This window comes from Pleurodeles waltl, chromosome 5 (assembly GCF_031143425.1).
Source record: "Pleurodeles waltl isolate 20211129_DDA chromosome 5, aPleWal1.hap1.20221129, whole genome shotgun sequence".
Classification (NCBI taxonomy): domain Eukaryota; kingdom Metazoa; phylum Chordata; class Amphibia; order Caudata; family Salamandridae; genus Pleurodeles; species Pleurodeles waltl.
This window is the reverse complement of record NC_090444.1, coordinates 108,887,550-108,910,230: the sequence shown is the minus strand read 5'-3', so window position 1 is coordinate 108,910,230 and position 22,681 is coordinate 108,887,550. Positions and strand designations below refer to the sequence as shown.

General features: G+C 41.4%; 1 protein-coding gene across 1 annotated transcript in view; it reads left to right on the top strand.

Annotated features, from left to right (window-relative positions):
- Positions 1–22,681, top strand: part of LOC138295433 (L-gulonolactone oxidase-like) — a 605,777-nt gene that overhangs the window by 69,906 nt on the left and 513,190 nt on the right. Inside the window, exons 2-3 of the mRNA XM_069233730.1 lie at positions 1,247–1,348; positions 15,927–16,052. Coding sequence (XP_069089831.1) covers positions 1,247–1,348; positions 15,927–16,052 — 228 coding nt within the window. The remainder of the gene's footprint in view (positions 1–1,246; positions 1,349–15,926; positions 16,053–22,681) is intronic.

The following is a 22,681-nucleotide window of genomic DNA, read 5'->3' as shown; positions in this document are numbered from 1 at the left end:
ACTGACACCTATGCTCATTGAGCCATCTGAACAACTGAAAATTGTTTCTGTTAAAAACACCTATTAGAAGAATAAATATTCAAATTCATGGTTGGTGGTGAGAGAGGATCTATTGCAGGATATCTTCATAGACCTATGTGAATGAGACCATAGGACGGGTGTGATACTTTTTTTTAATTCACAACTAAGGCATCTCTACAGTACTGCATTACCACGTGTCAACGACCAGTGAAAGGTGTACTACATGGTAAAGATCTAGTTCACATACAACACTCTTTGGGGCATATTTACAAGAAAGTGGTGCATTGGTCTCGATGCGCTACTTTTCTTGTCTCGCCCCTACCTCACCTAACAACACCATGGTTGCGCTGTATTTACAATACAGCGCACCATGGCGGTCGTTACGACAATAGCTTCAACATTTTTACGCTATTGTGGCGCTTTGCCGCACTAGCGTCAGAAATGTTGACGCTAGTGCAGCAAAGTGCAGGGAGGTCCATTGATTAAAATGGGTGCGTCATTTTAATGCCTGCTCTGAGCAGTTCTTAAAAATGGCAGATAAAATGGTGTAGTGAAATGTAAATTTCACTGCGCCATTTTTCCAGGCCTTCCCTGTGTCAGAACATCCCCCCTTGCATACATTATGCCTGCCGTAGGCATAATGTGGTGCAAGGGTTTACGCAGTGGTGTAATGCTTGCATTTGTAAATACGGCACGGGAGAAAGGCCTCCCTAATGCCGCCATAGCGCAAAAAAATGACGCTTGGGCGGCACAAAGTGGTTCAAGGGGCTTGTAAATATGCCCCTATGTACATGCACATGTTGCATCAAGATATAATTCACTGGCTAGATGGTGACACTCTGGAAGAAGTGAGGAGGCTGCATGATGGTGGGGCGAGAGGCAAAGGGGATGCAGGCAGCCAATCACTACTAGTTGTAGCTGCGACACCTTGGCCTTATGTGGTACTTTACTTTCTTTGATAGACTCTTCATAACATCCGTTCCAACCTTATTTCATTTTTGTTGCAATTATAGGGATCCCACTTGCTCATCATCTTAGTAATATGTATTTTTCACAATGTAATACTTTACGAAAAGTTTTTTTCCTACAAGCTACTTTTATGTACTGCAATGTGTAACTCAAACCAAATATGTATTATTTTTCTAGAAACCAAGTTTATCTTGCAGAATTAATGAAATAATTTGCTCAGGCTTTGTTGATATCCTCTGTGCTCCATTATTCATAGGTTCTGGGTCGCAGCGGTTTCAAGTTCCAAAACTGGGCTCAGACATATGGCTCAAATCCAGAATTGTTCTTCCAGCCAACAACCGCAGAGGAAGTCAAAGAGGTGAGAGCGTTTATCATGGGATGGCAGACATGATGGGCGGAGAAGTTATGGAAAAGTTCTGATTAACATTAAAATGTCACCTAGAAAACACCCTGAAATCCACTGTCCATTGGTGGAACGTGCAGATGTTATTTGGATGCTAGTGTCTGGGAGTCGTGGGAGTCTCGATGTCTGCCACTAGTACACATGACCAGGACTGGGCATTGCTTTAGTTTATTGGAAAAAATGTCCCAGATATGCATCCGTCCCTCATGTGTGTATTGTAAGTCACAGATACGAAAATTGCCACTTTTGTCATCCATTGATCCACTAATCCATCAAGCAAGCCATGTATCCATCTATTGAACCGTCGAATCATCCATCCATCTATCTTAGGATTTCATACATTTTGATAGTACATTCTAAAAGAAAACAAATTTAAAAAACATACAGCCTTGCTGGGGTTTCTACGTGCTAAAACCAACCAAACGGTAAACCCTTCTATTCCCCCACCAGCCCCCTGGGCCGATTAGAGCTAGTAGCGAACGGTTAATTGAGGAAGTTCATCTTGTATCTACGACCATCCCTTCCCTCTAAGTTCTAGTATGCAGTTAGTCTTTGGACAGTATTTGCAAAACCCTTGAAGTCCTGGGCTTGTGAGATCTCCACGGTCCCTTCCATTTATTGTGTATGTGAATTTCTTCATGACTAAATCGATGGCACCACTCTCGCAGGTGTGGAGTATACTTTGTTCCAGGACTGTTTGTTTAGCTGAAAGTGACATACCACATTAATAAGCGAGGCAGTCTCTCACCTGAGATCCATTTAATATTTGGAACAGCCTAAAAGTAAATACTCCCACTCCTCTGGGATCTGCATCCCTAACTCCTCTCTAATTGCTTTCATGACGTGATCACAGAAAGGCTTGATTTTCCCACAATACACCCACACGTCTGTAATTGTTCACCTAGTGTGGCACTCTCCAGCATCGATCAGGATTGGCTGAATTTTTTGCTTCTTTCTTTGAGTGTGTTGTAGATGCCATTGATACAAAAGAGTATTGTTGGTTTCTATACCTTGAGCAGGGCCGGCTTTAGCGCTGGTGGTGCAGTGAGCACCAGTGTTTGTTGGTACCCCCCCCCAATGACCACCTCCCCCATGGATTACTTCACTACCACTCTTTAACAGTGCCCCTCAGGTCTCTATAACCACTCTTTCCCACATGCTTTTAATTAGTTTTATAGCGCCACTCATACTAGTGTAGGGTGTCAGAGCACTTTAAATCAAACACATATTACACAGAGACAGTCAATCATACGTATGTAAATCAGTGAATAGGAAATATTACATAAGATAGAGGACTACAAGATGTAGGGGCCATATGTCATCCATACTGGTAGGTGGTATAGTTTGAGTGCTTGGTCTGAAGAAGCACAAACTCAGAATTTAAAACGCTTTACACCATGTTTGGGGGTTCTCTTTGATAATAAGAATAGATTTCTACCCAAATGAACCCTTTTTGAAACATTAAGACGATGAACGACTGAGAAAAATCATAACACTATAATCTCTACCTTGCAATTTGCATGCAGGTCTATGACCACCGTTAATAGCTCACTGTTCTGTATTAGGATTTTAATTTATAATCTGCAAGTAACAAAAGGAGCTCTCTGATAAAATAAGTAACCCACTGACTTATTTACATTATATGCACTTTGTGATCTGTATGGTACACGTGCTTTCCTGCACGCATATTAACCCTCTGCACTACCTTATGATGAATTAGAACTTCTACAAGACAAAACTCTGATTTCTTTAGAAAGAACATTAATCACAGAAGTTCTCTTGACATTTCTATTGTTGCCTGAAAATTGCTGACAGCAAGAACGCAGCAGCAGGTGCTTTTTAATCCATATTATACTTGCAACCATGGCGCCCCCACCCGAAGGCAGCAACCAATGCCGTGGCACTGGTCACACCACCATAGAGCCAGTCCTGAGGGGCTATCACTTTCCTATTCTTTCTCATCCTTAGTTTCTAATGTTCTTCTGTGAAGCTTCCCACGTTGTCTGGAATCTGGGTTGTTTTACCACTAACGAATCTTGGAGTAGTTGAAAATGTGGGAAATGAGGTGCTTTTCATCTGTAGTTTTTTGGCACCATTTTTCAAAATGTCTGCTGCGTGCTTTTTATCACAAGAATTGAGTACCTTCATACATCTATAGCATTTTATTGATTGGAGGTCAAATTGCTCCTGAATCTCTTCAAATCTTTTGATCTTACCAGTGACGTAATGAAACTGAAGGAGGCTTTTTGTGCAAAGTGTCAGTAGGGATTAATGTTCTTTCTAGAGAAAACAGAGTTTTGTCTTGTAGAAGTTTTGACTCATCATAAGGTACTGCTCTCAACAGTAATCCAATTTCTTAAATTGGTGCTCAGAGGTGAGGATTTGGACATGTGTTTGTGCAGTGCCACACAGTGATTTTGTTTAGCACAGAAAATCCCAGATAAATGATCTGAGACCACCTAGAGTTTTATATTCTCCTTGATTTGCCTTTTTACTTTCTTTTCAAATTCACCCTTACTCTGCCTGACTGTTGCTGTCTGTGACTTCACCTGCAAGAATGGAATTTGAGCTCCTCAATCTGGAGAGCTAAACAGTGGCTGAGCACAAGGAGTTTTGTAGGGAGAGGGCACTGTCTACCAAAAGGAGCACCAAGAAGGCAGAGATCTAAAAGTTTATGAGGGCATGGGCAGAGGCCCACCAGTTGCCAGTCACGACAGAGGACCAGGATGGAGAGGATGATGTAAGGAAACAGGACAGGGCTTGGATACCTGTCCTGGGATGTAGCATTCAGCTCCCTCATAGTTGAAACTCCCTGCCACAGCAGAGAGCAATATGTCTTCTTGACCCCTTTCCCTAGAGGAGCTGGCAGAACGGAAGGCAAAGAGGGAACTAGGGCTGCAGATGGCCCAATTGACAATAGAGGAAAAGAAACTGGCCATGGAGCAAAAGAAACTGACCATGGACTATGAGAGAGCCTTGAAAGAAAGAAATATGGTAGTGGCTCATGAATTGAGTCAGAAGGAGCTGGACCTCAAGGCCAGACAAGCAGGGTCCAACAGTGATGGTGGCAATGTACCTACAGCACCCTCCCTCTGGAGACAAATGCTAATAGTTTTGCCAAACCCTTAAGGAGTTCCTGGGAGTATTGAGGTACACCAGATAGGTGATCTCATTCTTGCAATCTTTCACCTCATAGTGTCCAGACCAGTCATCTTGCAGGGCCTTAGGATCAATGGACTCCATCACCCACACTTTTTTGTCGGGCTGTTAGGCTTCTAGATTCTTCTTAGCCTTTTTTCAGAAGCACTGCATATGGGTACCGAGTGCCAGCATATAGCTGAAAGCGTCCCAGAGAGCTTTCTTGGAAGCTTGCTCAAACTCTCATTTACCAGGCTAAGATGCCCTCACACAGAATGTCCGTGCAGAAGTGCAAATGGGCTGAAGTCAGTCCCCCTCTGTGGTACCTCCCAGAGCCAGAGGTCCACCTCCTGAGCAATCAAACAATAAGGTGTTGGCACAGATCTGCAAAACAAAGGCTGAACATGTGCTCTCTTGCAATCAAATTGTATACCCCTGGTAATCCTTTACTTCACTGCCCTTCACCCAACCATCCAGTGCCTTACAAAAGGAATTTAGGAAATGCACCCAGGACTTCTGGGGCATCTTCTGGCTGTCCCTAAGCATCTCTCTATACTGTTCAGGGTTGAGGCCAAAATTCCTGACAAGGGTTTCCTTTATTAACAATACCTCATCGTGTCCTCCTTCCATAGGGCCATTAAGATGCCCCTCCTCTTTCTAGGATATGCTTCCAGAGGTTAGCCACCAATCCTCATCAGGAATCCTCTGCATCTGTGAAGCTACCTCATAAGCTTCAAATGTAATCCCCCAAATAAAGTGTGGAACCAGACCTTCAGAAATGTGGTCGTTCTTATTTCTAGAGGACACTGTAGGTATCCTGTCACCATCATTGCAGAACCCAGTCTGTCTGGCCTTGATGTCCAGCTCCTCAGTTTCTTTTCCACCATGTTTAACTGGGCCATCCACAACCTAAACTCTCTTTCAGCTTCCTCTGGGGACAGGCCTTGATAAGACACACTGCTCTCTACTCTGGCAGGTAGCCCCAATTCAGAAGATAACTAATTTCCCTCAGCTGACTACTGCATCTCAAGACCCTTATCTGGCCCTGCTTTGGACTTTCCAAACGATTCTCTCCATCTGTTGGGACTGGAATATGATGGGCCTTCGTTTATGCCCTCAGAGGCCTTTGGAGCTCTGTCTTCCTGGTGCTTCTTCTGGCAGGCTGCCCGCTCTTCTTGCAAAAATCCTTAAGCTCCACCACAGTGCAGCTCTCCAAACTGAGGAGCTCAAATTCTATTCTTACAGGTGAAGCCACAGGTACAGTCTAGTTGAAAAGGATTGAATTTATGAAAAAGCAAAAAAAAAAGGCCAATCAAGCATAATTTAAAACTTGTATTAAATAGAAACAATGTGTAAAGTTTTTATGCAACACTAAAAATAGTGATAAAATGATAACACTACACAAGAATTATAGAGCAAAATGTAATACATAAATCAAGACCAAAATGACAAACATCCAGTCAGTAAAACCGAAAGTATGCAATTTTAAAGATTTAAGTGAAAATACTGACAAAAAGCCCAAAGTGCCACTTGTAGTTATCTGGTTGTGCAAGACAGGGAGAAAGTCACAAGTTCAGGCCGAATGCAATGGAGTGCGGGTCGGATTCAGGGACCAGGTTAGTCTCACTGAAAAGTAACTTTCTCAGTCAAGCGCAATGAGCTCTGTTCACTGTAGAGAGGGCTGTGAGGAGCAGCAAAGCATCGCAGGTGGTCGTCATTGTAGCACAAAGACCAGGCAGAGCATTGCAGATGGTTGTCGCTGTAGCGTGAAGATCCTGTTGTTGCTGACAGTTGGGCTATGGCTTTGCTGTGACGCTCCCGGCATCTGACCTGTGCTGTAGTGTGAAGGGTCAGGCTGACTGAACTTTGTGTTGGTTGGTAGTGCAAACGATAAGATTTTGGTGCCAGTGGGCCTGTTGACAGTCCCAAAGGGCCCCAAAACTTTAATTCAGCTCCAATGAGACCACGCCAGGGCTCAGGGCGTTACTTCAGTTAGATCTGGTTTCTGGTTCAAGTGGTTGGGAGCCTGTTTTGTCCCTGTGACTCTGAACAGGAGGCCAGCAGACTTGCTCTTCGAGTCACTTTGTGAGTCCTGTGTACAGGTGCAGGTCCAATCCCTCCGACTCTGGCATGAGGGCAGAAGGGAAGCAGGGCAGCAATACAGCAAGGCAGCAGTCCAGCAAGGCAGGAGTTTAGCAGGGCAGCTGTCCACCAAAGTGGCAGTCCTTTCAGCAGCACAGCAGTCCTTCTTCCTGACAGAGGGCCTGATTTAGGTCTCGGTGGAGGGGTTACTCTGTTGTAACGGTGACGGATATCGCATCCACCAAAATCTAAATTGCATAGATAACAATGGTATTTACATTTTGGCAAATGGGATATCTAGACCCGTTGCAATGGAGCAACCCCTCTGCAAAGATCTGAATCAGGCCCAGAGTCTCCACAGGTCCAGAAAAGTACTGAAGAGCTGGTGTCTGAGATCCACTATTTATATCAGATGCCTCCTTTGAAGTCAAAGAAGCTTCTAGGGGTTTCCCTCTGAAGTACACAGGTTTCCTGCCTCCCCTGCCCTGGTTCCATGCTAGCTACAAGGGGTATGCAGCTATTTGTGTGAAAGCAGGACACAGCCTGCTCAAGTGTAAGTACGGCCGTGCCCAGTTCCGCCCTCCAATCCTGCAGTGATGGCCCATCCAGGCACATCTAAGCTCTCTATTGTGTGACTGTTTGGGAGCAATGCACAGTGCCCAGCTGCCAGCTATACCCAGTCATGTGACCCAGTGACAGGCGGAAGGCACTAAATGGCTAAGGCAGGAAAATGCAAAATTTCCAATTTGCATTTCCAAAACTGCAATTAAAAATCAGACTTTTCCATTAGAGAGGATTTTTCTTGACAATTCCAAAGACACCAAACCTGAGACGGTCACCTGTTCTCATTTGGAAGTTGCAGCTTATTAAATGTAATAGGGTTGCGCTAATGTTATCCTATGAGAGAGTTAGGCCTTGCAGTAGTAAAAGACAAATTTGAGAGTTTTTCACTATCACAACATGTAAAATTTAAATGTACATGTGCAACTTTTTAAATACACTGTCCCTTTCTCTACAGGCTGTCCATGGCCAAACCTAGGGGTCAAGTATATGTTAAAAATGAAGTTTTTGGCCTGGAAAAAATATTTTTTTTGCCAGGGAAAAATGGCAGTTTTGAAACTGTGACACAGACTGCAATGGCAGGCCTGAGACAGGTTTACAGGGCAGCTTAAGTGGGTGGTGAACAGGTGATGCAGCCCCACTAATAGCATTTCATTTACAGGCTGGGTATATGTAGTAACACTTCATATGGACATACAAGTAAATTAACTATTGCAATTGGGTGTAAGCACAAGCCCTTTAGAACTGGTTAGCAGTAGTAAAGCGCACAGAGTCCTAAACGTGAGCAAACATCAAGTGCTCAAAACAGGGGATTTGAATCCAAATATTTTGGTGGAAGGGAATGCCAAGGTTGCTTTGGCTCATATGCTGCATTTAAAAAAAAAAATCTCTAGTAAGGCCATGTTAAGTTGGCACAGAAAATGCACCAGTGGCATGGAAGTCATATGTTCTATGTGGTCTGCAGGGCATATTTACAACTTCCAAGCGTGTGACTGAAAACATATGGTGCAAAGCACACAAATGTTTCCTGGTTGGTAGTAGCTTGAGACCACTACATTAGCACATCAGAGAAAATCATGCTGCCATTTAAAAACTCAAATTTCATACATTAGTTAAGGCTCCCGTAAATGTTCAATGCATGCCGACTGTGTTGGGCCCTTATGTATGCCATTGGAGTGAACAGCTAGAAAATGTCATTTGTCACTGTAAAGTGCCATTTTGCTATTGATAGATCTAATTGAGAAGAAAAGTCGATTCTTATTGTTTCAGGTAGGAAAATAAACTTGCTTACAGGTTCCTATTTTTTCTCTATTAATAGCCCAGTCAAATTGAGACAAAGGAACTGTGATATCTGTTGTGGAAAGATAATGTTTAAAGATTATACTTTGTGTCTCCTGAGTGCTTAGTTTTCCTGCCTTTCCCTTCCCTCCAGTGGCAGTAATGAACACCTAAATTAGATGAGGCATGCTTCCAGGAGGCAACTGTCAGAGTGAACTAACTTTCTAATCTGAAGCAACATCAGTAATGTGCATTTCCACTCTGCACCGTGCTCACTGCCAACAATACACCAAGAATATTCGGGTGAAGGATAAGAGAGAGCAGTAACGATGGATAACATCTGATAGCAACTCTCTAGAAGCACTGCAAGGATGCTGATATCAAAAGACAAGAGGAAACCACTGGTGATGATATTTTTTGGCTTCCACACCCTATCCCTAGTAGAGTTTTTGCTAAATCATTTGATAATATATTTATTTCCAGCTTCCTAAGTTCTTGTGAAACTCTGTTCCCTAATAGAGCTGAAACCTCAATGGAAACTTTGTAACATATGCTAGGAATAGTCTGAGCTATCATGCTTTCCTACTGCAACTATGTTTAGGGTCATATGAATATGTTTCAAAGTTTGAAATAATTTCAAAGTGACTTGTTCATACACCGCAACATATAAAATTGACAATAATATTGCAGATGTCTCTTAAGAGCCTGTAATCACTTCCCCACCTAAGCTGATACCTTAAAACCACCAATGTATTTTAAGAAGGTTTATCAAAGGCTGTGCTCAGATAAGGATAATTTTCACTCCTTTCCTGTAAACAAGGGCGAAATATCAGTTCATAAACCTCAACAGATGACTCCTGAAAGTAGTGTTGAAATATAAGCTTAAACACAAGTACTGTCCAAAACTCTAAGGACAAGTTCCCAACTGCAGCATCTCAATTACCTATTAAGAAGGATGTGGACTACCAGGGACTTATGCTATTAGAGTTGAAGATGGCTCCATCAAATGGGTAGTCCTCCTCGACCGCACCTGCCCCAACTCTGCACACATCAGCAGCTTCCTCCACTTCGGAAAGCGCATAGATTCAGGAGGTTTGGTAAGAGGTAAGTGTGGGCGTAGTTTACGATATCAGCATCTAAATGCAGATAAACTGTTGGGTCGCCCCTTCCTCAGCCTGAGAGGATCTTCATGGTCTTCTCAATTCCACAATTGATGGCTGCTCATTGCCCTGTAAGAAAAGAGAACGGTGCACCAAAGTGATGTTCCAGAGGCTAGGGTGCAATTCCAGTAAGATCCGTTTACTTCCATCATACATGTACTCCAGTGCGGGAGTCCAAATAATAAATGAATCACAATAGGTACCACACTCGTATAAGTATCTCAGCAACCTTCCAACCCACGCTCCCCTCATTTGCAAACATGGTGCAGAATTCTAGTTTGCACGTCTCTAAAGACGACGCTTCGCCTGTGCTTGTAACAATCACGCATATTATACCTGGACACTAGCGCAACGTTAACACGTCACATTCAGTGCTTAATTTGGGCTTGATGTTTCCGGTGCTGAGCACCAACACTATTTTTTGAGGGCCGGTGCTTATTTTTCTGCCCACAGCAGTTGCTGCGAGCAAAAGGCACATATGGGAAAGACGGAGAAGGAGAAAAACTAAAAAGTGTCACAATCAGAGAAAGAAGACAGCTGCAAGAGTGAGCTGGAGGGGCAGGGAGTGGCTGTAAATGGACTGAAGAGGCCCGAGATGGCTTCAGGATCACTCGGCCTCAGTATGCCGTGCTCCCACATTTAATTGCAGCAGCTGCATGTTTAAGAGGAGGGCTTGAGCACCGGCACGTTTTTATTTACAAATTAGGCACTGGTCACATTCGTGTGCATTTTACATGTGGGAAATGAGTGCACCACTAACCATGTCGCGCTCACATAAGCACAGTTATATAACATGTTTCTTTTGCTCAGGCCTATGGTGAATATGGAAATGTTTATAACATCAACCTATGCATTGTGGTTGTTTAGTTATTATGGTTTAATGACCTGGTGACAGCACAACCCTAAACAAGGATGCTCTCTTGTCACAGGTGAGTGGCTATGAAGATTTAACTGCTAGGGATCTGGGTTTGGTGGTTGCTAGAATCATGGGTCCTCCTCTTGTTAGTAGGTGCAGGGAGCCAGCCATCATGAGTGGAGCGTGTGTCTTATTCTGATTATATCAAGTGTTATCCTTGGGGGTTTGCCTGTGTAGGTTGTAGTGGGGAATACTCTGTTCTTCTGTCTTGTCATGGAATGTTGGAATGGGAGGTCGCAGTGACTTGCTGGAGGTCAGTTTCTCCAGGACCTGGGAACCCCACACAGCTGTGATTATGAACATGAATGTTTAATTTGCACACTCGCTCTACCTTGTGTGTTCACCTTATATAATGCCACCCATTACACTTTAGTAAGAAAACAATAAAGTCTATATGTGGGTGTGCTCGGTTTCCAGAGTATGGAAGGGCAGCAATACAAATATAGGACATTATAGACTTTGGTAATTGGAGATTTTGGAGAGTTGGTAAAGAGGCCATTCAATGGCTTCTCATCTTGACTAAACCCTGCGATCCTAAACTAATCTCAGCTGCTATTGTTCCCCATTTCCCTTAGTTTTCTAAATTCTGATCACTTAGATACAGTCTAAATGCAGTTAATACATCCTACGTAGAAATAGATTTATAGTTCTCTTACACACAAGTCACATTTGTAGGAACAGTAAGCAAACAAAGAACTTATTGAATGCCTTCACGAGATAGCAAAAGAAGCCTGCGATTCTGTTTTTGGCGACTCAGTCTCCCTAGGCACCACTGGATGCGCTGATGGAGAACGGCTACTAGTCACATTACATGGGTATTCTCACACCGATGGCCTCAGCGATACCCGGTTATATGGCTACTAGTCACATTAAATGGGTATTCTCACACCGATGGCCTCAGCGATACCCGGTTATATGGCTACTAGTCACATTACATGGGTATTCTCACACCGATGGCCTCAGCGATACCCGGTTATATGGCTGCTAGTCACATTACATGGGTATTCTCAGACCGATGGCCTCAGCGATACCCGGTTATATGGCTACTAGTCACATTACATGGGTATTCTCACACCGATGGCCTCAGCGATAACCGGCCATACGGCTACTAGTCACATTACATGGGTATTCTCACACCGATGGCCTCAGTGATACCCGGTTATATGGCTACTAGTCACATTACATGGGTATTCTCACACCGATGGCCTCAGCGATACCCGGTTATATGGCTACTAGTCACATTACATGGGTATTCTCACACCGATGGCCTCAGCGATACCCGGTTATATGGCTGCTAGTCACATTACATGGGTATTCTCAGACCGATGGCCTCAGCGATACCCGGTTATATGGCTACTAGTCACATTACATGGGTATTCTCACACCGATGGCCTCAGCGATAACCGGCCATACGGCTACTAGTCACATTACATGGGTATTCTCACACCGATGGCCTCAATGATACCCGGTTATATGGCTACTAGTCACATTACATGGGTATTCTCACACCGATGGCCTCAGCGATACCCGGTTATATGGCTACTAGTCACATTACATGGGTATTCTCACACCGATGGCCTCAGCGATACCCAGTTATATGGCTACTAGTCACATTACATGGGTATTCTCAGACCGATGGCCCTGGTTCCCTTTGATGCAACATTATTTGATCTAAGGTCAGTGATGTAGGAAGCAGGGCAGATATCTTGATAGGAGCAGAGTTAAAATTGTGGGATTGTGATTGCAGAGGTCATAGTGATGCACAGGTTCCCCACTTTAGAAGAAAGCAAACAAACATGAACGTGTGTGAGGAAACGACCATTGGAACATGGAACTTCTTGAAGAAGTCAACTCAAGAAGTAAATATCATTTACACTCTTAAAAGTTGTGAGGGCCAGAGAAAAATGATTTAGGGCCAGATGTAGCAAGATCAGAATTTGCAATTCTGAAATTGCGAGTCGGTGCGACTCGCAATTTCAGAATCGCAAATCCTGATGCAGAACGGTGTCTCAGACACCATCTGCGACTCGCTATGGGGTCGCAAAGACTCACCTCATAAATATTAATGAGGTGGGTCGCATTTTGCGACCCCATAGCGAGTCCCTGCACTCATAGGGATAGTGGCCTTCTGAAGTCAGGAGACCTCCATGTCTGTAACTGCTTTTTCAATAAAGCAGTTTTTTATTTTTATTTTGCAGCCCGTTTTCCTTAAAGGAAAACGAGTTGCAAAATAAATAAAAAAACGAAACCATTTGGTTTCGTTTTTTCAGTGTAGGCAGTGGTCCATTGGACCACTGCCTGCTCTGAAAAAACCTTTTTGGCAACATTCACAAAGAGGAAGGGGTCCCATGAGGACTCCTTTCCTTTTGCGAATGAGTTACCACCAGTGTGACACTGGTGGTAACTGCGAATTTTTTTGCGACCGCATTCGCGGTCACAAAGCAATTCTGCATTGCGATGCAAGTCGCAAATAGGAAGGGAACACCCCTTCCTATTTGCGAGTCGCATTCACAATTTGCGAGTCGGTACCGACTCGCAAATTGTGAATGTGCATCGCAGAAGGCTGTTTGCATGGCGCAAACTGCGATTTTCGCAGTTTGCACCATGCAAACGGCTTCCTACATCTGGCCCTTAGTACAGGGATGTCCGCTGAAGATCAAGAGGGCCCAATCCATGCAGTATTTTCCAGCTAACCAATGTCAATTTAAATGAGTTTGAGAAAAGTAAATAATCGACTTTAAACCCGAAAAGAGGTAAAGCTTTGGCGGACCTTTCCCCAGCTTGGAGCCTCAACCACATCTTCAACATCATCTTAAGGATCCGAGTGAAACTGATGAGCATTTCGCATCTTACTCCTCCCAATTGCTGAGTCGAGGACCGGATGTAATAAGGGAGAGACACTGTCCTGCAGGTGCTCTAGACATTGTGGGGTCTTAGAAGAAACAATAGAGAAGTGGTTCAAAACCGCTAGTTCGGGGTTAACTGGGGAGCCGTAACACCTACACAGGGTGTCCACTAGTGCTTAGAAAATTATATATTAATAAAGTTTATATAAATAAAGAAGCAAAATAGAAAATAGAAAATAGAACTTTTTAAAACGTACTGTAAATGTAAAGGAACTTGAAATTGGAGGCTAACAATTAAATTGATAGCCTCAGGTTGATTGGTCGAAGCGGTGCAAGTGCATTAATCAAAATATAATATGGAAGATGTGTGCCCGCAATTGAATTTAGAAAAGACCCAACCTTTCCATTGAAATTAACATTTGATGTATTTATATTTGCTTCTGAACTAAATGCAATGTTTCATCATTTGTGTATTTGTTGGATGCAGAGTTGTGTGTATGTTTTTGTGTATTGTTTTGTGGTTCAAACCATCTAAATTTCTTAGGCTTGGGTCCTTGGCTTCCAGTAATGACCCAAATTCTAGTAATGTTCGAGGTGGGGGGGGTCCCAGATTCCAATAATGATTAAATGGGTTCAAATAAGTCAACAAGTTAAGAACCCATGAAATAGAGCAATTCATTTGTGTCTGGTCGCGCCAAATCAACAAATGACTAACTTTGTTGCACCCGCTCCTCTGGTGTCTGAGTGTTTGAGTGAAAAAACACTCTTTATTACAATATACTGAAGGAAGAGACATTCAACTTGTTTGTTGTCTACAAAAGTAGGTCTTAACCTTTTGAGTCCTGTGGACCCCCACTTAATCATTACTGGAACCTGGGCCCCCCCATTGCATAATTATTACAATCTGGGGATCCCCAATGATTCATTACTGAAAGCCAGAGACCCAAGGCTAGGCTTTCGAGGATTTGAATCACAAAATATTAACAAATTATGAAATATTTTATTTGATTCACACTTTAAAAAAAACACAATTTTAATTTAATGGTAATGTTGGAGCTTGTCTAAATTCAATTAAAGCAACCCATCATCCATACTATATCGGTTTGAGGTATTTGAAGTGTTCATTGAATCAATCTGAGAACTCAATTAGCCACCAATTTAAAAATCCTTTGCATGTAGAGAAAATTTTAAACATTTCAATTTTATAATTTGCTTCTTTGTTTACATGTACTTTATTAATCAGTTAATATTATTTAATTTTCAAAGCAGTTGTAAATCCCCTGAGTAAGCTTTGCGGACCCCTTAAGCTCCTCGGACCACCGTTAAGAAGAGCTGGTCGAGACAAATATTTGGACATTGCTGTACATGCCCTAGAAATTACAGAACTAATTTTGCAAACTGTATGTAGACTGCAAAACTGTTAAATGAGTGCATTAAAAAGTTGAAGCATTAACTCAACCATGCTTATCTTTTATTAATTGAACAATACCACTCTATACTTAACAAACTGATGTTTGGTTTTAATTGTTTTTTTCGTCCTGTGAGTTTTCTTTACATGTTGACATTTTGGTATATCTTAACAGTGAGAAGATTTTCACTAATATTAAAAAAAACTAAGGTTGATTCCTGCTTTGATTCGCTATATGTAATTGTACAGTACGTGGATATCTTGAGTATCCAGAATGGATCCCGCCCTACTACACTTATGAAGCACACCCCTGACTTAAGAAGTCTGAGAAATATATTCAATAATCTGCCCCCCCTACATTCGGCAACCCTTCCTCCCTTGGCAATAGTGCACATTGGATTCCTTTTGGGGCAAACATGTGCCCTTTGGAGGTACACTAGGCAGCTTCCTAGTAGTTCTTTAATGGAGCACAGGCCCTAGCTGAATGACTGTTTCCTGGCCTGTGCCGGATACCCTTTTCCCCACCATCCTGCGCAGGCTAACTTCTCATACGCTCCGTCCATTAGCAAGCCAAAAACCTGTAAAATATGCTCCTACGTTTACACCTGAAAGTTTGTAAAAAGTCTAGCCTGTTGCCCTCATGCCAGACCCCCTTTCACCCTGTATGCTTGGAGTATTTCTTCTTTTTTGATGTAAAGCACAACTACCTTAACACCAAAACTACCCCCTGAGCTCAAGTCCACTGTGTACAAATGGCCACTTTAAATACATAAATAAAAGGCGTCTTGCAGGGCCGGACATTTTATTTTCAAATCAAAGGGATGCAAGGTAAGAAGTGAGGATAACACCATCAAATGAGATCAGGATTGTGAAATTGATCATGTAGACTCTGAAATGAACCTCTTCTGTTATCCACTTACAAATTCTGATCCAGCATTAGTGTTGGGGTTTGCTTTGGCTCCCCTCACTATTTAATGGTTGATCTCACACTTTACTGTTTCAGTTCATTGTGCTAAAGGAGCCACAATCTGTTGTATTCCAGTGGTCCTTAGTACCAAACTGATGGGGACGTATTGCATATAGACCTGCAAGTTGACTTGTGCTCAAGTTCATGGCTTTGATTGTGTTTTTGATCTTTTTTCAGATTCTAGACCTGGCAAGGCAGCGGAGTAAGCGGGTGAAGGTGGTTGGTGGTGGGCACTCCCCCTCCGACATTGTCTGCACCGATGACTACATGATAAAGATGGATAAAATGAACAAAGTACTCAAGGTAGCACCATTTTCAACCACTTGTGCCCAATTGTGTTTTCTCGCAAAATAACAAAGCAATGATGCCCTTGTTAAGTACAACAACCCCTGTGATGATCTGACATAATGAAGGGTCTATGTGAGCATGGAGGAAAACTAAGTTGGGTACCCTACAGTTTCACTAGTTAACATATATCACCAGTGCTTAATTTGCAAATAAAAACTTGCCGGTCCCCAAGCTCTCCTCTGAAACACGCGGCTGCTGCAATTAAGTGTATGAGCAGAGAATACTAAAGCAACTTAATCCTGAGGCTATCTCGGCCCCATTAATCCATTTACAGCCACTCCCTGCCCCTTCAGCTCAATCTTGCAGCTTTCTGCTTTCTCCCTTTGTGATGCTTTTTCGTCTTTCTCTTCCTCCCTCTTTCCTGTGTGTCTTTTGCTCTCAGTAAATGCCTGATACAGAAAAACAAGTAGCAGCCCTCAAAAATAAATGCTGGTGTCCCCTAGTGGAAACCACCGGCTCAAATTAAGCACTGCATATCACCCATCTACATATCGGAGCACAGTCCTGTTCTACTCGTGGGTGTAGCTTCACCGGGTTCCCCTTAATAAAAGATCAACTGTGTAGTTAATGAGAGCAACATTATTCAGCTATTGCTCCACAAACCAAAGCTAGCGATTATTCACGCCTCAAAATAATGATGTACAATGGGGTATGTCATCTAGTCCATTTCTTGGTAACAGTACGGAAAGGGCCTGCCAGAATCATCAGTACTAAAGTTTGCAATGCAATGTAATAACTTAAGTCTCTGTTCTGGTATCACTGTACTTAGGTAAAGCAATGCATTTGTGTGACTTTTAATGTATGAAGAGCAGTATGGTGCCAGAATAATGTGGGCAACATATCGTTTGACCGAAATATTGTACTACAAATATAAAAAAAAAAAAAAGTTTTATTGAAGGAAAAATACCGGAAAAAGAAACCAAGAGAGATGACAAGTAAAGCATATGAAAACAGCAACATGTCCACTGGTAGCAGTCAGGTTAGTACAAAAGGAAATAAAAGAATAACACAATGGTCATTGGTCACAGGTGATTGTCTCAGGGCAGAGAACACACCCCAGCAACCTCCACCTCTTCTGTCAAACATCAAAAAGTGCCATCTCCCTCACAGCCCGCGAGATCCGCAGTAGTTATCAGACCATAACGGTATGTCAGCACCTACCATGTGGATCTATCTTTTACATATGATGAAAATGGGATTCATTTTCATGTCCCATACTGTGGTGGGTGGTTTCTCCATAACATACAGGTCCCAAATCTTAACCCATCAAAGAGTCATGGTCGGGATCTCCGGGTCCTTCCACCGGAAGGTGATCACCAATGTAGCAGCTAGGAAGCATGTGTGATAAAATTTCCTGAAGGAGGATTGAGCGAGAAGAGTCCCTCCTCGTTCAGTGCCCCAAAGAGAGCTGGCAGGAGACAGGGGTGTTAAAGCAGAAATCTCGGCTGTATTTTAGTCATAGCAGACTAGACACCAGATTTCATACTTTTGGTCGAGGAACTGAACCAAACCTGATTTAAAGAAAACATCATAGAGAAAATGTCATAAACATCATTATTCATCATTAATACCACACCATGATTAGTTCGGCCATCAGTAACCACACCAGTTTATTAAGAAGTTAGGGTATTTATTTCCTTATATTAACAATGCTAAAGTCATGAAGATAATTCTCAACACAAATGATACATATAAAGAAACAAGAAAGGCTGATTTAATCGGCAAATGAACCTACGCTTAATCAGAGTTATAAGTATCAATAACTCAATAGAGAATACACAAAACCATAATAATAGAATCTGAGCAAGAGAAATTGAACACATAGAATCATCAAACGGAAAGTAAATAACCATTCATGAGTATGACAGTAATACCTCACTAACTACTAATTAGCATCAACATGTTGGACTTCATGTAAAAGATTTAGTAACACAAATTTAGAAAACATCTATCTATGGCGCTATCAAAAATAAGCAGCAGTATTAAACCATTGGCAGTTGGTGCCTGGAAAACAAAAGACAAATAACAATACAGAGATCACACATTTACCCAATCTTTAAGATAATCAGCAACAACTTCTACTTCATCAGGAGGACAGCAACTGCATCCGCATCAAGAACAGGAACAAAGGTAGGGGAATGGTTTAGAGATTTGAACTATAAGGTTTCTAAACCATTAAGAATTAGTTCAGTATTGAACAGACATATTAAACTCAGAAAATAATAAAACACCAGAATGTCAGTAGACTATCTTGCAAAGCATGAAATGTCAAAGTGACAGATCACAAATAGTAGAATCTCTGGAACCCAGGATACAAGAAAATCCCAAGAAGTATGGATGACTAAAAACAAGAACTTCCCCAAACTAATGGTGACTGAACATTACACTTACACTTACAAACTTGCTAAACTCTTGTGATTGGCTCAAACATGAGGTGAGAAAATTATACACAATGAAGAAGTTAACAAATATCAGAATTATATAGAATGTTAGCTATAGATGTTATTGGTGGTTGTCTTCATTGATGAAATACAATTTGTAGATTAAACATCCTCTTCTCCGGCTGCATCTGTAGACCCATAGTTTGGCACCTCCAGATTACCCTGTTACAGGACAGTTATTACAAAATATATAAACATTACTCGTTGCACCATTTCCTCAAGGGAAAAACACATGAATTATAAACATGACTACAGACAAGTATGCAAGTTCGATGAATGAAGTCTGTTAGACAGAGGAAATGTAATAGCAAACTAGAAGCATTTTATACAGATAACATTGCACAGTGGCCGTGCTTCTGCTTCAGACCCAGCAGAGACCACACAATACTTATTTTATTTCAGCATTTATTTTAGCAGAGAACACTCTCTTACAGAGACAGAATATATTTCACCACAGTGTTAACTTAGTATTAGAAAACATATGCAGATCTTTTTACTCGATGGCGGCCACTAAGTAGATCACAATTTTAATACACATAAGTTTATAGATGTATTATTTCACACATTAGTATGTAAGTATGATTGCATAAAGACAAAATTATTTATAATAAAAAATCCCAGCTCTCACAATCCCCCCTCTGATGACTATATGCCATCACACAAAAAAAACAAATAAATATATTTATTTCAATGTACAATTTATACCTAGTTCCATTCACATTTTTGAAAATTTTCTTTCTCCTTGAATTTTTCCCATAAAGGTTTTCCATTTGAACATCTACCCTCCTCTGATTCTTTTTAAATCTTCTTCTTTTGATCATTTGAAACAATTTGTAAATTCACTAAATTCCAATCAGAGAAAACACAATAATCGAAATCTATCTTATTAATTTTAATACAAAACCTTCTCCTAGGTTGCCAAGCCAGTCTCCCAGTGAAGCAATTCCCTTGCCAGCCTTTTCCCAGATAGACGTTTCTGTTAATTCTTTTAATTCTGTTTTATTCTTTGTTAGATTGTTAATCAAACCCCTGACCACTTTACTATTGTCCAGTATGTATGAACAACAGTGACACGGACCAAGTAATTTACAAATTCCGCCCTCTTTTGCTAAAAGAATTTCTAATGCAAGGCGATTCTGAAGAGTCATAGCTCTTGTCGCAGGTATTTTAGTATATATGAGGAGAATAGCTCCTGAATAATCCGTTAACATGTTATCCACAACCGTGGACAACTTTTGTATTTTTATTGATTTCAGAACAACTCCCACTGAAGGAATTATTGCTCCAAATATGTCTCCCACAATGCTAGAAACTGATTCTCACTTGTGCCTCAGTTGTATTTCAGTAAATTTAGGAACCTTACTCCAGTCATCAAGTTGATACATCTTTGAGAAAACTATTCCCAAATACCATGTGCCATACCATCCTCTAGGAAGACGGTAATAAGCATTTTTCCAACAGATATGGTAGACTCCAGGCACTGGAGGATCTTGATCATTCAGCATAAATGTCCATTTTCTCTGGAACAAAAACACGTCTACATTCACTCGTTCCCACAAATATTCTATTAAAATAAGTTGGCGGCCTAAATTTACAAAGCTTACCTACATGTTGCGTATCTAATGCTAACTTCTCTTGTTTAGTGATCTATATAAGCCTGATCTGTCCCAGGGCTTTGTTGAACTATTCCTTTATCTACCTTGGCTGTCATCACCTTTCCTCTTTCCTCAGTGTTCTCTAAAAAACTATTTTCAACAGGTGTTAGTAAGCAGGTTAAATTATTCCAGTGTGCATACACTGTGCCAAATGTTAGTGTAGGTTCAAAGAATCCCCTTACTAAAACTATGTCATTATCCTTAGCTACTCTACTCAAATATCTAATTGTAGGTACAAAAGAAAATACAAGATTGTGATTCGAGTAGAAATACTGAATACTCTCTTGATTATAGAACCTTGTTAGTAAAAGACTACAACCTATGCCGTAGGGTAAAGGCAATCTGTGATATGAAATTCCCTCCTCAACAGAGGTTGGATCTGCATGCAAACATAACAATCTTTTACATCCATTACATCAACATACTCACGCAATAGGTGATAGAAGACTTTAGAAGAAAGTTATTTCTACCTCTCATCTATTTCAAACGTATCTATTGCTAAAAGAGTAGGAATTCATTTTGAAGGAATACTAGTTGTGTGTACAGCTATGGTATGGTTGGCTCCATTCCAATCAAAGACAATCACACTCATAATCAATAACAAACATACTATTGCACAAACAATTGCCAAACCAATACCTATACATTTACAGAGACTATTCTTAATGTGTTGATTGCTAAAGTTTCCCATGGTCTGTAAAGAATTAAAATTAGAAGTGAGAAAAAAATATGACTATGCAGCAAAAAACAAAGAAAAACAAAATCTTCAATCCTTCATAATTATTTTTTTTTTCAAAAGTTCATTCACACTATCAAGACCCTTTGTGAATGTTTGGTAAATGTTGTCAAAATCAGTTTAGCAGCTTGTCAAATTAGGTTAACAAAGCCTTTCAGGTACAATACAACAAAGTCTTTTCACCTTCGTTTTTCAAAATTCATATTTCCCAACAAATCTTCATCAGCTTCCTTCATGTGCCAAAATATAAACCTGGAATATCTCTGTCAAAACAAAAATTCAAAAATTCTTCTTGCCATTCATTAGTAGTTACATATGCCCATTCAGCACCAGAGTATCTTTTATTGGCAACTCTTTTCCTTTTCAATCTTCGTCCCCTGTTTACTTCTCCTTCACTCAGATCTTCTTTTCTGTTTAACTCACTTTCTTCCTGAATTCGTGGTACCATGTTAATCTTTCCTGCTTCTGAACTTTTCTTCGGCCAGTTCTCACCCTTCAACGGTTTTCCCATCAATGCTCTTTTCAACATTAAACTCGAACATTTCTCCTTCAACGTTCCCTCAACTGGTTCAGGAGGAGTCAAACCCTTTTGGCTTGGATCCATCCCAACTCCTTTTCCATTGGGGTCAATCTCTTGTCCAGTCTGGTTTGTCAGACCATCTGCTTCTGAGGACACCCTCCTCTGAGCAGGTCTTCTCTTGACCAGTACTTCTTGTTCTCTTTGGACCGGTTCTTTTACTGTTTCATTTGAAGATGATTCACCCTCCTCTTCCATGATACCTCCCACTTCATCTGACACAGTAGTGGGTAAGTCGACTGGAATGTTTCAAGTTGCGGTCTCCAGTTCTTCTCTTTCTATTTCTTGACCTGAAATACGTTTAGGTGCAGGTAATCTCAACAGCTCTTCTTCTTACTCTGTTGGATTATTTACTTTCCGAGTATGACTTGCATGTATCCAGTTCGGAAGTCCTGCACACTTCACAGCTGTAGTTGTGATTAAGAACACCTGGTAGGGTCCCTTCCACCTTGGCTCCTAGCACGATTTCCTCACGTGCTTATGAATCACAAATGAATCACCAGCCTTCAGGTTGTGTCCTTGGCCTTGAGAGGGTTGAAGTGTGGTAGCTTCTACCTGATGATAGAAAGATCGGACCACATCAGCTAGACCCTTGCAGTAGTCTAATAATATATCATCTGCAATGTTCACAAGTGCATTTGCAGGCACTGCTAGTAATCTCATAGCTCTTCCCATGAGGATTTCATGGGGCAAAAGTCCTGTTTTCTTGTCACAAGTGCTTCTCATTGGCATTAGAACCAACGGCACAGCATCTGGCCACTTCAAATTCATGGATGCACACATTTTTGCCAGTCTCGATTTCAGAGTGCCATTCATTTGATCTACAAGTCCGTAAGCTTCTGGGCGGTAACTACAATGGAGTTTCTGCTTAATATTTAAAGCTGAACATAGCAATTTAATCACTTCATTGGTGAAGCGGCTTCCTCTATCTGATTCCAAGGAGACCAGTAAACTGAAACGTGGAATTAACTCTCTAAGTAGTAACTTTGCTACGGTAAGACTGACACTTCTCCTTGTAGGGAAAGCTTCAATCCAATGACTACAAATGCACACAATCACCAACATACATCTCAAACCAACACATGCAGGCATTTCAATGAAATCCATCTGCATTCCACTAAATGGTCCTCCAGTCATTCCAATATGACCCATATTGACCACTGTCCCTTTGCCAA